The sequence below is a fragment of the Mastomys coucha genome, unplaced genomic scaffold, assembly GCF_008632895.1.
Source record: "Mastomys coucha isolate ucsf_1 unplaced genomic scaffold, UCSF_Mcou_1 pScaffold21, whole genome shotgun sequence".
Classification (NCBI taxonomy): Eukaryota; Metazoa; Chordata; class Mammalia; order Rodentia; family Muridae; genus Mastomys; species Mastomys coucha.
Window position 1 is genome coordinate 96287776 of NW_022196904.1, and position 16749 is coordinate 96304524.

Genomic DNA, 16749 nt, shown 5'->3' on the forward strand with positions numbered 1-16749 from the left:
ACTTGGCCTTGTTGCCTTCCTTGGTGGTAGAACATAGACTTGATGAGAAGCCAGTGCTTGGTTAACCTTGAGGTGTATAAAGTGCTGCCTCTTGCTACCTCTACCCCAGGGGCTCTATCTTGGGGACAGCACACAAGGAGCTCCTTCCACCCTCACCTGGTGTGTGAAGACAAAGCAGCATCCTTTACTTGTTTGGCAGAGCAGCAGCCAACCCACAAACTGTGAGCCATGAAGTGGCGCTAATTGTGTAAGCAGCTAGGACTGGGGGGTGTTTATCATCATCACAGAGGCTGACAAATACAGATTGAAACAGGGCTTTGGGTCCCAGACAGTGCTTTTAGACCGACCACTGCTGCTAGAGTGTAACCACCCTACCCATCCAGAGTGGATGGGCCACACAGGCCGCTTTGGGAAAGGTTCTCCCTCTCACTGTATCAATGTGTTAGTTGTGTTTCTTGTGACTGTGACCAAACACCTGAGACAAACAAGGAGGGAAGGAAGGAGTGAGGAGTTTTGAATGCAAATGGCGCCCTTAGGGTCATGGGAAGTAGCATTGTTTAAAAGGATTAGGATATGTGCCACTGTTGGAGGAAGTGTATCACTAGAGGTGGGCTTTGAGGTTTCTAATGCTCAAGCCATGCCCAATATCTTTCTCTTCAGCATTGTTTGAAAGGATTAGGATATGTGCCTCTTTTGGAGGAAGTGAATCACTGGGGGTGGACTTTGAGGTTTCTTTCTTTCTTTCTTCGTTGTTCCTTCCTTCCTTTCTTCCTTCCTTCCTTCCTTCCTTCCTTCCTTCCTTTCTTTCTTTCTTTCTTTCTTTCTTTCTTTCTTTCTTTCTTTCTTTCTTTCTTTTTTTCTTCCTTTCTTTAAACAGGTCTTGCCTCAAGTTTATTTGTAAAAACAGCATAGGACACTGGTCTTCTGCAAATAATGTGTAAGTAGGTGTGTCCCAGTACCTGTCTTCACATTGGCAGGAGCCTTTTCTATGAGGCCTTCATAGGTGCCTGGGCACCTTTGGGAGCCTGAGCTGGAGCTGAAGCCTGGGCCTTAGCTGGAGCTGTGACCTTGGTTTGATCCTTGGGCTTTGGTTGGCAGAGCCTACACCCCTTGACCACATAGCTTTGAATCCACTTCCCAAGCTTGGGGTGAGCGATGAACGCCAGACGGCTGAGTTTGCGGCTGGGGCCCTTTTGTATCTTGGGCTTGATGGCCTCTGCACCTACTGTACTCACTGCCTTTGCATTGTTGTCCTGCATCTTCTTCAGGCCTTTCTTGTTGTGTTTCTTAGCAAAGCGCATATTCCTCAGGAACTTGGGGTCAACCCCCTTAAGAGATTCATATCGTTTTGACCTGGGTTTCTTGATGCCATTTCTGTACCATTTGTGGGACTGGTTGTGTGTAGTGTGGTTCTTGGACTTGGCCATGTCTGCATGACAACTCGCAGCTCCCTGGCTTTGAGGTTTCTAAAGCTCAAGCCATACCCAGTATCTCTCTCTTCCTGCTGCATTCGAGATACAGAACTCTCTTGGCTCCTTCTCCAACACTGTCTGTATGTCACCATGCTTCCCTCCATGATAACAATGGAGTAAACCTCTGAAACTATAAGCCAACCCCAGTTAAATGGTTTCCTTTATAAGAGTTGCTGTGTCAGGTGTCTCTTCATAGTCATAGGAACCTTAACTAAGACAATGGGTTTATTTGGCTAACTCCTAGCCTTACAACTAGGGAGGTGTGGCATTAGGAAACAGATGAATGGTATTAGCCGGCTGCGTTCACATTTTTATATAGTCTGGGATCCCAGCCCACGGATTGGCTCTCCCTGCCTCAGTTGACTTAAACTGGATCATCTCTCAGATACACCTGTCTCCCAGGCAATTCTAGATCCTGTCAAGCTGACACTTGTTATTAACCAGAGTGATCACTAAGATGAATCTCAACCTGTAGCTGTTGTACTTGACCTTTGCGGATTCCTCTATTATAGTGTCCCTGGAAAGAGCATGCAGATGCCCACTCTCATCACACTTGCAGCCCCACATCTCAGCCATTTAGAAGACATGGCTGTTCCTCACAGAGCTCAACCAGGGTCTTGCATGGTTAGGGATCACACAATTATGCTGGCTCTAAGAACTGTTTTCCCTTCGGTGTTAATATTACTCGCTTCACTTAACAATGTGAGATGAAAAACGAAGCCTAAGAATTCTCAGGAAAATTCTTTTGTTTCTACCCTGCTGGCATTGACTCACAGCCCCTGAGACCTCACATTCCCAAATGCTTTGTGATGTAAGGGGTTTTGCTAATTTACTTTCAGTTGTTTTGATCTTGCTATTCCTTCCCCAACCTAATCATCTGCTTCAATGTCACCATAATTTCCAAACCCAGTAGGATGCATAGTGAACAATAATGCAGTAAAACTGGGAAAGTAAAAACCCGTTGTTTCTAAAACCTTAAAAGCTAATGGAGTTTTTTCCCCCTTAATTTAGTGCTGTGCTATATTCTGTAGTGCCTGCTCCACCCCCACTAATGTCTTCTAAAATATATTCTGATCAGTTCTGACATCATAGATGCAAAGACGTGGTTCTTCTAAAGCAGCACCTGCTTTTCATTAGTTCCTTTAGCCTGCATCACCCTAAAGGGAAAAGGTTGGACTTTGTCTTTAGCTGGTCCTGAGGGTTTTGAATGGGACAGCTCTCATATCCCAAGACAAGTAATACATTGGGCTTCTAGGAACAGAAACCTCAGTTCAAACTGCTCCAAAAAGTGGATTTATTGCTTCGTGCAAATTAAAAATGAGAAGTCTGTCTTAACCTAGAAGTTTACTATATCTATGACCTCCGCTGTGGGCTCTTACATTCTCTTAGATCTATATACTTCTATGTAAAATTCCTGCATTATCCAAGCAGCCGTCAGGCCCAGCCCCATTTGGGAAACTGGGGAATGAATGCTGTTGAGAACATGATGTAATGAGGGTTGGATTAGACTGGTACAACATCTGAACCAATGATCCATCTTAAAATGGGTAAAAAAAAAAAAAAAAAAAAAGTAGGACAACTGGACACTGTGTGCTTTATCCTTTAGCGCAGCACCACCTCCATTAGTCAGTGTTCTCGGGAGGAAAAGAACTGACAGAATGAATATAGATTGCAGAGTTTATTAGCTTGATTTACACAGCAAGCCGGGCAGTCTGGCAGTGGCTGTCTGCGTGGTAGAGAGGTTGAGGATGTGTTAGCTATTCTGTCCATGAGGGTAGACGCTCCAGCAGTCCCAGTTTGGCACTGAAGGAGGCCTGGAGGATTCAGTCCACCTTGGAAGGCCAAGGTAACTAGATTTCCCACTTCAGGGAAGAATAGCAGCAGCAGCAAAATTCATGCACTTACCAGCAGGGTCTGAAGCCAAAGCAAGCCCTGCATTTTCCTCAGACCTCTTTATCTCTAGGCAGCCAGCAGAAGGCGCTGTCTACTCCCAGGAGCAGTCCTGCCAGGATATATCCTCACAGCCCTACCCAGAGATCTGGGTTGATCTCCCATTCCTCCCCTGCCTACACTACTTAAAATCCTCTAGGAACTGCCCTGTGTCCTAAACAACCTCGGGTTCCCTGGCTGTCAAGCCCCTCCATGACCCTTGTCTGTCTCCCTCTTACACATTATGGTTGGGGCCATGCCTAATTGCTCTTGGTCCATTTAATTCTTTTTAGTTACTATGCATCTTTGTTCCTGCTTTGATTTTCTAAGCTCTCTTTTCTACCCGTTACTCACCTACATCTAGTTCATCATTTAAGTGTCTGATTGGCTATCATCCTGTGAAAGTATCCTGAAGCTCCTCCTGTATGAGATGAGCTAAGTGTTCTCTGTCTGTGCTGCTTAACTCACTGGCCCTCACCCTGACATAGTATTTGGTGACACTTGATATCATCTGTGTATGTGTCATCCTCTGAATTTCCAGCTGATGCTTGAGGCTAGAGCATGCTATTCATCATCATATGACCTGTACCCCATAAATTTCCTGACAGAGTCAGCCCTGAGTACATTCCTGTTGGGTGGAAAACCAATTTCTCTCATCTTATGAGACATAGAGTGATTGCTGATTTCTTATATAGTCTCTGCATACCAGCTTTCAAATCTGGGAGCACAGTGGTTCTCTTAATCCATAAAAATAAGTAAGTACCACCTTGCAAACTCACATGCTTTTTTCCTAGACCCCTGCTTTTTCTGTGGCACTTACTTCTCCAAGCCTTAGACCACACCCATGAGAGTTAAAGGCAACAGCAGCCAGGGTCCTGTTGGTTATCTCCTGTGAGATTTTACAGCCTCAAGCATAATGCCTCAGATGACCCTCATCAGCTAACCATAGTTTAAAAGGCAGACTGGGTGGGGCGGGTACTTTCTCTGGAACTCTCAAAGTCTGGATCCTCGTGCTGGCTGCCTGGCTGACAGCTTATCTCAGTGATTGTTTCAAGACTAGAATTTCCATGGCATCATTTGCTGTGTTGTGACATTCTGTTCGAGCAAGGATCAGCCAGGCTTCCTTTGAAACAATCACTTTGAAAATGGAATTGCTGCCTTCAAGTATTTGTTCAACAAATATCAGCTGAATACTTACAGTGGGTGCTGGTGACACATTGAAAAGATGAGAATTCTCTCTTGAGTGGAACTTAAATCCTTCAGGAAGAAATAGGAAATAAGCATGATGAAATATTTCAGGTAGTATTATAAAAATAAAATAAGGATGATTAGAAGTGTGGGGAGCCTGCATATAACATAAGAAGATGAACAGTACACCCTCAGTATGGTTGGTGGTGATGGGTCAATCACTTGCGGAATTCCCAGAACAGTCCTTAGTGTATGATATACAATGTGAACCAGTAAGCTAATTGTTTTTGTCTTTAACTAAAATATTCACTTTACTTTATAGAATTCTCAGCTCTTTAATTTAACACATTAATAACCATAAACTTTTTTTAAATTTTTTTTATTATGAGATATTTTCTTTATTTACATGTAAATTTCTCCATTCCCAGTTTCCCCTCCAAAAAACAAAGAAACAAACAAAAACAACAAAAACAAACCCCTGTTGCCTGCCCCCTCCCCATGTCTGCCACCCCACCCTCTCCCACTTATTGGCCCTGGCATTCCCCTACACCGGGGTACAGAGCTTTCACAGGGCCAAGCTCCTCTCCTCCTATTGATGATCAAATTGCAATCCTCTACTATACACATGCTGCCAGAACAATCAGACCCCTCCATGTGCGGTCCTTGGTTGGTGGTTGAGACCCTGGGAGCTCTGAGGGTACTAGTTAGTTCATATTGTTGTTCGTCCTAAGGTGCTGCAAACCCCTCAGCTCCATTGGTCCTTTCTCTAACTCCTTCACTGGGGACCCTGTACTCAGATCAATAGATGTCTGTGAGCCTCTACATCTGTATTAAGTCAGGTACTGTCAGAGCCTCTCAGGAGATAGCTATATTTAGGCTGGCTTGCCCTTCCTTCGGTCTCTGCTCCTGAGTATTTGGTTCCCCCTTTTAAGAAGGAGTGTACTGTCCACCTTTTGGTCTTCCTTCTTTTGCCATCTCTTGCTTTTTGGTGTTAGATGTTCTTAGTGTCTCTGACTAGAGCTTGTCCTGTCCCTGCCACCCTGCAAGTCCCCTGGGACTCTTGGGGCCTGTGCCTCCCAGCTGGCTGCTCTGGTCTCAGAAACTTACCAGAGAGAAAATGGCGTCCCCTGGCCGTAGGCCCTCCACTTGCAGGGAAGGGGCAGAGAAGGAATCTGATCCTCCTCTGTCACTCGGAAGCTGAGAGGATCCTGTCCCTGCCACCCTGCGGCTCCCCTGGGACTTATGGGGCCTGTGCCTCCTGGCTGGCTGCTCCAGTCTCAGAACCATAAACTTCTAAAATCAATTTCACATTTAACCAAATTCTTTCAAAAATTTTAGATAAGTAAACAATATTTTATAAACCTAACAAGCAAAATTCTTTTGAATATTCAGGTACTATTTAAGCAATTGATAGGCTTAAGCCCCTTGAACTAAAATGGCTGAATTAACACATAATTATATCACGTCTCAAACAGCAACCATTTTATTATGTATTAAACAAAAAAGTTTTCCTTATGATGCTTAAAATATTAAAAACTCGAAGCTTTGGGTCAAATCAATATAAACATCTTGAAATCAACTTTACAAGATGTTTTTCTATGTCTATACTTGACAAATTGAAACCAGGCATGGAGTCATACACCTGTAACCCCAGGACTCCAGAAACTAAGGCGGAAGGATTGCCAGAAGTTTGAATCTAGCCTGAGCTACATAGAGACACCTATCTGAAAGAACACACCCGAAAATAGAAAAAAATAAGTTATCCTAAATATGGCCATTAGAATTATGAATTTAGTAATTTTCTAGTATAGCAGATTGTTGTTAGGCATGTGCCTTATTAATCAATTAAGTTGTGCATCATGGTACAAATATGGACCTATAGTACCTATAGCTTGGGAGGTAGAGGCAGGAAGATCAGGAACTTAAGGCTTGCCTCAACTATGTGTCAAGTTGAAAGTTAGCCTGGGCTACATAAAACCATGCATGTCTTTTTTTTAAAATCTAGACAAATAAATTTAAAGTAAAACATAAGACAAAAATTAGTGTCACAAAATAACAAATTGCTTCTGAGTAAATATACTTTTTTTTTCATTAGTTTGCCATTTACAAATTCTGTGTATTGCAACTGTCATTGCAAAGTTGATTTTCCAATTAATAGGAATAGAATTATCAGTTCAGGTCTTCAATGGTAATGGAAAATTGCTGTGGCTATCTAGACACTAGCATTTCAAATTGAAGATGTAAAATAACTGTACAGAAACAGGATGGGGTATAAGTTGCCTCCTTGGGGGAGTTTTCCCAGTGCTAAGCCTTAGCAAGCCAAATTCCTCTACTAGAAGACAATCCAGACTTTTGATCTCCTCTCATAATCTAGCGCAGCATGTATATTCTTGAACTTCCCTCCCAACCCGTTTTATTACACTATTTTCCTTCTTATCCTGTGATTTGGATAGATGGCATCATGTGTCCTGCACACATGCATAGCACACAGAGCTTTCTACTGAGAGTTATTCATTATTCTGGGTGTCTCATGGTTGCTTTGAGCTCTTTTAAGAGGTGAGTAGGCATGGTTCTTCGTATGTGCTGGTGCTCAGTAAATGTTTGTTGAGTTTGTTAATGAGTAAATGTAATGATACAGCTTTGGCGTAGCACACTCCATGTGTCTTCTACTTGATCTCAGTAAGTAGTAATTACCTAATGTGCTGCCTCTCTTGAAAAAAAAAATGTGATATTTGCCTTTTAAATAACGTTGTCACTGGAACCCTTGCCTCTGTGTGTAGCTAATGAGCTATTCTTTGTGGGTCACATGTACATGTCTCTGTCTGTCTCTGTCTCTGTCTCTGTCTCTGTCTCTCTCTCTCTCTCTCTCTCTCTCTCTCTCTCTCTCTCTCTCTCTCTCTCACACACACACACACACACACACCATTTTACTATACCTTTTACCTTAACTTCTTGACTATGGACTTGATTCACTTTAAGGATTTTTTAAAACTTTATTTTGTATTATGTGCCTGTGAGATAAGATGCCTTTGGGAATCAGAAGAGGATGTTGGATTCCCTTGGAGCTTCACTTAGGGGCAGTTGTTGTAAGCCACCTGACACAGATACTAGGAACCAAACTGATCTTCTGCAAGAGGTCCTCCAGCCCCCTAAGACTGTTTTATAGAAAGATCCTGTAATGGCATGCAGAGCCTAGTGTGTTCCTCCAGAGCTTGCATTTAGATCATAAGGACATGGTGGCAGAGCCTTGCCATGCTGTTTCTTACCTTTATCAAATCCTTTATCTTGCCAGGGGAAAATTATAATTGTCCCATTGGACATAAAGGTTTATAGAAAGGATTAAATGAGATATGATATACAAATTCTTACCCAAGTGGACATTTCCATTTTCTTTTCTTTTTTTCTTTGCTTTTTTTTTTTTTTTTTTTTTTTTTTGGAGACAGGGTTTCTCTGTGTAGCCCTGGCTGTCCTGGAACTCACTCTGTAGACCAGGCTGGCCTCGAACTCAGAAATCCGACTGTCTCTGCCCCCCCCCCCCAAGTGCTGGGATTAAAGGCATGCACCACCACCACCCGGCGACATTTCCATTTTCTAAGCTGTTATCTCAAGCTGCTGATGGAAATGTCATTCCGTTTACAGTTTTATTTCTTCTGTTTCTTTAGTTGGTTTAATTTTTATTCCTTTACACTTTAACCCATATTATCCCATCCCATTCCTCTCCTTTTCTTAAAATCTTCCTTCCCAACAGGTCCACCCTCCTCCATTCATATGTCTGGTGTGTGCAACCCACTAAGTTTACTTAGGCTGTCCAGGGCTGCTGGGTAGGAGGACAGTTACTGAATTGTGGTAGCACCGCTGAAGGAAGTGACTCCTCTTCCCTTGGCCATCAATAACTGTTGTTAGTCCCTCATGGAGAAGTGGGCCCATGAGCCCTCCCCATTCTGTGAGGAAGTGTCACCATGAGTCCAGGTCATGTGCAGGAGTCCAGCCTCAGAACATTCACAAGCTCATCAGCCATGTCCTGCCCAGAAGGTAGTGCTCCCTAGCCCTGACTTCCACCCCTCTTCCACCGTGCTCCCTGGTGAAGGGGTGATGGAGAAATCTCATTTAGGACTGAGCCCCAAGGTCACTTAGTCTATGCACGTTGACTAGTTGTAGCTTCTGTATAGACCACAGCCAACTCCAAAAGAAGCTTGCCTGATGAGGGCTGAGAGGCGCAGTGGGGAATGAAGAACGTGTTTAGAAGTCACCTTGACGGTATGTCTACCTGGCTGGCACAATAGCGGTGGGTCCTGTTGTAGAGCTTATGATCACCCCATCCCCAGGAATCCACACACTGTCTTATTTCTTTAGAATGCTAGCTCTATGAGGGGTAAAACAGAGGAATAAAAAGAAACACTGCCTTTGAGGGAAGGTGATGTTCACCGGGTTCTAGGTGGGTAGTGTTTGTTTCATATAAATATTTGTAAAGCTGTACTAAACAGCCAGAAAATGCTAATATTTTACATTTTTTTAAAGAATTTAAAGTGCAAGAGTAACAATATTAAGCACATATAAGATTGACTCATACAATAAGAATCACTTCCATTTTTGATAGAATTCTCAGTCTAAAGCCCTTAGAAACTTCCTGTAATCAGAACCCATTTTCAAATTCACAGCAAGATATAATCAACTGCTCCCTTCGGTCATCCTTTGTTCTTAATTTGGGGTCAGCTTGAATGGCCTGTCTCACATCAGCTGTCATCTTTGTGATTGAAGTGTCATTGCACATTACGGTTGTCACTGGGACAGTTCTTGTCTTCGATTTCAATTCAATTTAATTCCAATCAAGTCCTTATGTCTCAGGACAATTAAATCCACTTAGAAACCTTTCTGGTCAGATAAGATTGTAGCCACCACTTCCTGTCAGGCTGCTGAATATCCTGAAGCCTTCCAAACCCAGGACACAGCCTAGAGCCACTGCGTCTGGTCACAGGAAAGAGCTGATGTGCTCTAGCACTGGAACCAGCAAGGCCGAGATTGGACACAGAGTGCTTAAACCACCATTTCTGTCTCCACTCTCCCATCCCTACATAGCCCCTATTAGGTCAGTGCTGTTCTGAGCTAGAGAAAACTCTCCTCTAAGATCTTTTTATGAAGATATTGGATGAGAAGCAACTCCTTGAATGATACATGTCAGAAAGATGTTGCAATGGGTTTTATTTGGTGCAACTGTATGAGCACTCGCTCCACCCCTCTCTCTCACACACACATCCCCAGTGAGAGACAAAGGGTTTGGGCAACAGCATAAGTCATCCATGTCAAACTCTACACTAGCTCCTTTTTTTCAGACATAGCCTAGGCACCTGACTTTTCCCTGGCTCTTGTAAGACTATTGATAGAAATGACCAGCCACTCCTTCAGATAGATCAAAACTCCTTTCTCCTGTCAGTCTGTGGGCTTGGTCCCTGGCCACCATGTTTTGGAACCTAGTGGCAATATCCAGAGGAGGAAAACAAGAGACATCAGGCCCAGACAGGACTGGTGCCAGAAGACTTACTGAGCCAAAGGGTTTCCGGAGAAACTAGCAGGCCACTTCTCAACATGCCCTGAGGCTAGGCCAGAGGCTGGTTATTTTACACAGACAAAGAAAGACACCAAATGAGTCCCCCGCAGTAGCAGTGTCCAGTTAGAGCCATGGTATTACTTAGGTCATTGGCATCATGGCCTTTGTTAGTGGTTTTTCTCCATATGGGAACCAGTTTTAAAAGTCTAACCCTGTGAACATATTCCAGGCAAGGCATAATTAGCCCAGTATAGAAATGACTTCTGGGTCTGAACACATATGTACTAGTTTGTCTGTACACCTCAGGCAATCTGTTAAAATTTGTTCAAATGACAAATATCTATTTGCCCTTCCCTGCCACAAGTGAATACATCTTCCCTGAGGGCGTGTGTATATACAAGCACATACATACTTCAGAGGCAGACATGACTTTCTATCTTCCATGTACCCTGGCTTTAATTACTTTCTGTAAGTTGTAGCTGTATTACAGAACTCTGATTTCTGAAATACAGTCTGCACATTCCAATTTGAGAGCATTTGCTGCCCTCTCGGCCTGTGTGTAAAATTCTGTTACTGTAGCCACAGAAGTCACCTTGCTTTCTGTCCTCTTCTATGCCTGCTGTATTAATACCCATATCTGTATATAAAGAAAGGTAATGCCGTGAATTGAATTTCAGCTGCATGCTGGGTTGAGTGAGCAACACAAGAGAACTCACTTACCCAAGCCAAGCCTGTGGTTCTACTAAGATCACTGTTCAGGGCTGGGTGTGTAGCCTAGTGCTAGAACACTCACCCAACACATACAAGGACCTGGCTCTCCCCCAGGAAAACACACACTCGAGCACACACGTGTGTACCTTTCACAGCTGGGAAATGAGGATTGAGTGTTACAAGGATTCACCACTCAAACCCCCTCCCTCCAGTCCCGTCTTCTTGCTGCCGCCATACTCCTCACAGGGCAGTCCCTGCAGCTCAGATCTGATGATCCTTCCTCTGCATCAATTCCTTTTCCTGCCTCCACGTGGGCTTTCTCCTCTGCCCAAATGGCCCAAACTCGCCTTCAGCCCACGTGGCACTTGTACTTTAGGATCCCTTCAGTGACCTCAAAGATTCTGCCAGAAGGTTGTGTGCACCTCTGTAGTTCCCTTATCCCCTTACGAGTCCTTTGAAATCTGGATGAGTATCTCACACATGGTTTGTATGTTTCCAGCATCCATCTCAGTGCCTGGTGTTTGTTTGGTACACATTAAAAATCTGCAAGTGAAAACCAGATCACTCTCTGTTTCTTCTCCCTACAGAAACGATGACTAAAGATAAGAAGACCGCTTGTGCCAAGGACACAGTCGGACACCATGTAACAAAGATCTTCAGTAACTTTTCCCACCTAGCAACACCCAGATGACTCCGGTGATGAAATACTCAGCTGTAACCACAGCAATAACTGGCCCTCTTTCCAAATTGGATTTGGTGAATCTGAATGGTTCATCTATTTTCTTCAGGTGGCCCAAGGCGATACGCTGTAGGGAAGCTCATCCCTCACTGTCAAAAACCAAGTTGGACTGTGGAAGAGAGCAGGTGGCATAATAAGAGTCCTGAGTGCCAAGACTCCTAGTGGTTAATGTACGGCCTTTGGTTGTATGGGCACGACACTGATCCTGACAGTGGTCAGTCTAACATGCAGTCATTTGATTGGATGCCCTGGAAGGACAGAATATTTAAATAAATATATATATCCAGGTGCTAAATAGGCAGCAGATTTCAAATCAAACTCTACTACCTGTGAGCTAATGACTGTCTTCAGAAAATAATTCAACCCCAGAAAGTGTTCCAGTTTTCCAAGGAATGGCCCAAGAGAGTACTAGACCAAGCCAGCCTGGAAAAAGTCTCATTGCAAGGCAGGTCAGTTCATAGCAAACTCACTGTTCCCTCCCATGCACATGGCATAGTCCCACTTAGTCATGGTCATTCTTCACAGCAGAACCCAGGTTCTGGGATTCTAACACATTATTTCCAGGCAGCTAGCAGCCTCTTCCTTTCCAGCGGCGATATTACTAGAATGAAACATGGCATCCTTGTTAAAGATGCTTACTTCCCAGTGGCGTATGCATCCTGGAACATTCTTTCCTGGACACAGAGGTGTGTGTTATGAGATGAGATCACTGAGAGATGACACTAAGAAAAGACACAGCTTTGGGGCTTTCTTGATACAACTGCCTTCTGGGTGTTTCCATATGCACCAGCCCAGGGTATCGACTTGGGCAGCCACACAGAGAGGCTCTTTTCCATCTCAGACACATACCACTTTTTCAGCACTTGGGGAATGGAAATACCTACAAGAATGAAGGCCAAGGGCTCTCCCCAGGGTAGCTCATCCTTTACCCAGCATCCTTCTGGACCAATCTACTGCCAGTTCTGCACCTCATCCTTCCTGTGTCTGACTCCAGGAAATGAAGCCAAAGGCCCCAGCACCTCTGAAGGGCTGGGGGCTGTTACCTAGAGGTCCTCTCTCATCATGGGTCTAGAAGGCCTTTCCCCTGCATCACTGCTCCACAGTTCCATTCCCCTCCAGTCTCTGTAACAGAGTCCAGAGTTGGGTTGCAGTTAGCCTTCCTGGAGAGTGGCCTCTCTTCAATTCACTTCATGTTTCAGTATAGGTTGTACCTGAGAGATGCAGCATCACAGTAGATGTTTGAAGGTTCTGGCTTCCATACACACCTAGTACAAGCAATCCTACTGCCAATGCCGGATCTTGTCATGTCTTTAAAGGGTGGAGGCCTTTGGTTGTGTAAGGCGATGTTAATTCACTCAAGCTTAATGCATTCCCCGGCCTGCCAGATCCACTCCTGTCTCCTTCCAGCTTCATTTGAAGGGGTTCAAAGTTCAGCCTATGTCTGATAAAATGAGAACACACCTCCCTTTCCTTGTGGGTCCTCTCTGCCCATCCCTTCCATTCATACATCCAGAACCATATCAGTGTTTAGAACCAAAGTATGAAGGGCAAGTGCCAACAGGACAGTGAGCAGAAATATTGTCACTAGGTCCAGGCAGATGCTCCTAGAAGAATGGTCCCAAAGAAACTAGAATGGCTCCAGCAAAAGATTATCAGGCAGCCATCTTGTTAAGCTTTGACACGTCCTTGGCAATGGGAGATCCTGGGGTAGCCTGTTTTTCCCACCTCAGGATCTCCTCACCTCGATCGAGCTAGCAGCCCTGGGATACTATGGAATAAGCTACTGACTCAAAGATAGCTTTGCGGGGGCATTCAGGCGAAGAAGACTGCCCACGTGGTGAACAGATGGCTTTGTGTGTGGATAGCTTTACCTAGCCAGTCCAGCTGTGGTCACAAGCTGGCTATCAATCTGAATTCCCTCAGCTCATTTGCAACTCTGCCTCTGTTCTCTTGTGTTCTGTTTGGTCGCCCATTAGTTTCCTAGTAAATATTCCTTTTGAAAAATACAGTCGTTGTCTCATTAAATTGGGGATCGGGGCGGCAGTGATTTTTCTGGCTTTTTTTTTTTCCAGGATAGAAGGATACTGTGACATCTTGAAAAAAAAATCCTGGTAGAAAGAGAAGCAACCTGATCAGATCTTAGGACAACACCTTGGGGAGATCTGGTGCTGAGTGAGAGAAAGAGGCTGTCTGTCCTCCCACCAGTAACCAGCTCTCCTCCCTGCCTCACTTCAGGAATCTCTGCCCTGGGTGTGTATTGCTACTCAAGTATCTCCTGGGCTAATAAACGGTGTGCATTCAGCAGAGGCTGCAATGTCCAGTATGGGCCAGCATTGGCAAGTCAAGGAGGTAGAGAAGATGGGTGTTTGTAAAACTCTCTAGGGATCCTAACTTTTCATGACTATCAGTAACCAGTTCTTCATATGAGAAGAATATCACTCACACTTAAAGAGAACAACAGATGTGGAGAATGGCTTCCCATTGTGGTTATATTGTCCTGCAATGGGATGTGTCCTAAATATCTACTGATATATAAGAAAACATGACAAGACAATATAGTGGCACTCTGCTGGCCATGTATGGTAAGAGGTGTAGTTGTGTGTTAGATAGTTTCTCTGTGGCTCAGGCTAGCTTCAGACTCGCAGGTCTCATGCCTCAGCTTTGTGAGCACTGGGATTAGACACATCCACTATCATGTCAGGCCATAATAGCTTCAATGGATATGTAATGACTCTTCTGTGGGTTTCCTTGCCTTAGGTACTCTCAGTGTCTGTCTGTCTGTCTCTCTCTCTCTTTCTCTCTCTGTGTATGGGAGGAGTCATTCATACATGTACACATGCAAAACAGTCAAGAACATTATCTAAAACCCAAATGCAATATACCTTATTTTTTGTGTTTAAAATTTGCTATCTTGAAGTGTGTGTGTGTGTGTGTGTGTGTGTGTGTGTGTGTGTGTGTGTGTGTTGCTGGGGATTAAACCCAGGGCATCAAGTATACTAGACAGGTACTCTACCACTGAACTCAATGTTCAGCCCTTAAAGTTTACTATTTTAGAATTTTAGGAAAAAATAAAGATATTTTAAACCTATGCATTGAGGCCAGTCATGGTGACTTACACTTTTAATCCCAACACTTAGAAGGCAGAGGCAGGAGGATCTCTGTGAGTTCCAGGCCAGTCTGTTCAATATAGTGAATTCCAGGGTAGTTAGGACTATGCAAGGGCGGTGGTGGCATACGCCTTTAATCCCAGCACTTGGGAGGCAGAAGCAAGCAGATTTCTGAGTTCAAGGCCAGCCTGGTTTACAGAGTGAGTACCAGGACAGACAGCGCTACACAGAAAAACCCTGTCTCAAAAAAACAAAACAAACAACAACAACAACAACAACAAGGACTATGCAGAGAGACCCTTTCTCAGATACACACACACACACACACATACACACACACACACACACACTAAAAGAAAATCCAAGGGTCATGTCTGTGCCTCTAAAGAGTCCTGTAAAGCCAGTAAATTTAGTTAGTTGTTGAAATGTTTATTCAAGTTGGTAGATGAAATGCTGACATTTCCTGGATTGTCTGTTGGGTCGGTCTTTCCTGCCCATGTGAGAACACCTGTCAGCTGCTGCCTTCATAAAGGACTGTTCCAGGATGAAGCTTCTGTGTATCTCTTGGGGGCCTCTTCTGGCTTGGAAGAGATGAGATGGTGGCTCAGGACAACAGCATGGCCTTCAGGTATTCTACTGTTTTTGAGAGCAGAGCAGGTCCTGGTGGAGAACAGTGTTTATAGAAATGAGGAGAGAATCCTTGCCAGCCTTCATTTTATGACCTTTGTTGATTCCAGGGACAATATGAAATCACAAGTTTGGGAGACATAGATTTCAGGCTTGAAGCTATAATTACCCGGAGGTTAAGGGGCAGGCAGGGAAATTGAACTCACACCCACTACTTGAAACTTTTCCACTGTTTAACCTTCTGGTTGGGGTTCTACCCATAAAATTCTTACTCAGTTTCTGGTGGGTGGACACAGTGGTTTGGCACTAATTCCCAAACAATGGAAAACAACAACAAAACTTCAAACCACGCATCTTCAAGCAGAATATGCCTTGTGGTCAACCCTGCTCTATGGGGAGCTAAGGTCTACTATGCCACTGGCCAACCCCAAAAGCTCCAGGCCTCACCTTCATGTTTCTTACCGTCAGGGGTCCCACTCAGACCCTTGCCAATCCCAGGGCAACCAGGTCACAGAAAACTGAGGGAAAAACAAAAAAACAAGCACACAGTACCTGTGGCTGGGCTTGGCTCCCACTCTTCTCTGATTAGAAAGCACTTCTGCTCTCCCCCAAAGAGCTGGACAACAGAAGCATGGCTAGAACTTTCTTCTTGACCCCATGCTTAACTTCCTCATGCCACTTATACACAGATGCAGTCCAGGGCTGCTTTTCTCTCAGAACAATGAAAGAGAAATAGAAATCATGGCCCTGTCAGAATCAGGAGCTCTGGCTCCTTTGCAGCAAGGAGCTCTCTAGGTCTTTCAGAAATTGCTTCATGGGAATTGCATAAATAATGTGAGGGCCTATGAATGTGCCTGCCTACTTAGCAATCTTCTCGAAACATCTGTCTCCCTAAATACTCAGCACCTACAGCCATGGCAGCCCCTCCCTCTCTGTTTTATACAAGGATCTACTCAACACCTTTATAATCTGGTTTCAGCTAGAAAAGGTATCCCCGAGGTGATCTCACCTCCTCAAACACAGCTATGTGATTTTTAAGGAATGTCAGAGACTCCAGCCTCAACGTGTGGTTTATTAGCGCTATCATTTCATCTGAAAGTCTGTCAGTCATGTGAAGGGTTTGCAAGTGGCGCTAAACCTGAGGAGCACAGAGCATGGACCAGGACACAGCTTATGTGGTAGACAGTTATTGGTGGAAGCTGGGGCCCAGAGTTCTCTCTCACCTCTGATTTGTAGGCCTTCTCTGAGTGACTCCTTTTCTTTACCCATGAGAAATGGTTGGCACAGTGTGTTCTGTGCTCTTCCACCTTTAAAGTCTGTGTCTCTCCATCTGAGAACTTCTTGTGCCCAACTCTTGGAAAGGAATGAAGGTGGGCCAGAGCTGTGCAGCTTGTACAATCTATCTCTGCAGGATGAGGATTTGAGAGTCTG

General features: G+C 44.3%; 1 protein-coding gene, 1 long non-coding RNA gene and 1 pseudogene across 2 annotated transcripts in view; 1 reads left to right on the forward strand and 2 right to left on the reverse strand.

The window, feature by feature from the left end:
* Window positions 1–13593, forward strand: part of Syt9 (synaptotagmin 9) — a 176247-nt gene extending 162654 nt beyond the window's left edge. The window contains exon 7 of the mRNA XM_031387774.1: window positions 11433–13593. Within this exon, the coding sequence (XP_031243634.1) occupies window positions 11433–11441 (9 nt within the window). The 3' untranslated portion in view covers window positions 11442–13593. The remainder of the gene's footprint in view (window positions 1–11432) is intronic.
* On the reverse strand, window positions 987–1427 carry LOC116102751 (annotated as a pseudogene).
* Window positions 13594–15099: 1506 nt separating the features above from the next.
* LOC116100813 lies at window positions 15100–16749 on the reverse strand. Its single transcript, XR_004122687.1, has 3 exons — window positions 16542–16749; window positions 15871–16020; window positions 15100–15351 (listed from the first exon to the last, which is right to left on the reverse strand). It is a non-coding gene; the product is annotated as an uncharacterized LOC116100813 (long non-coding RNA).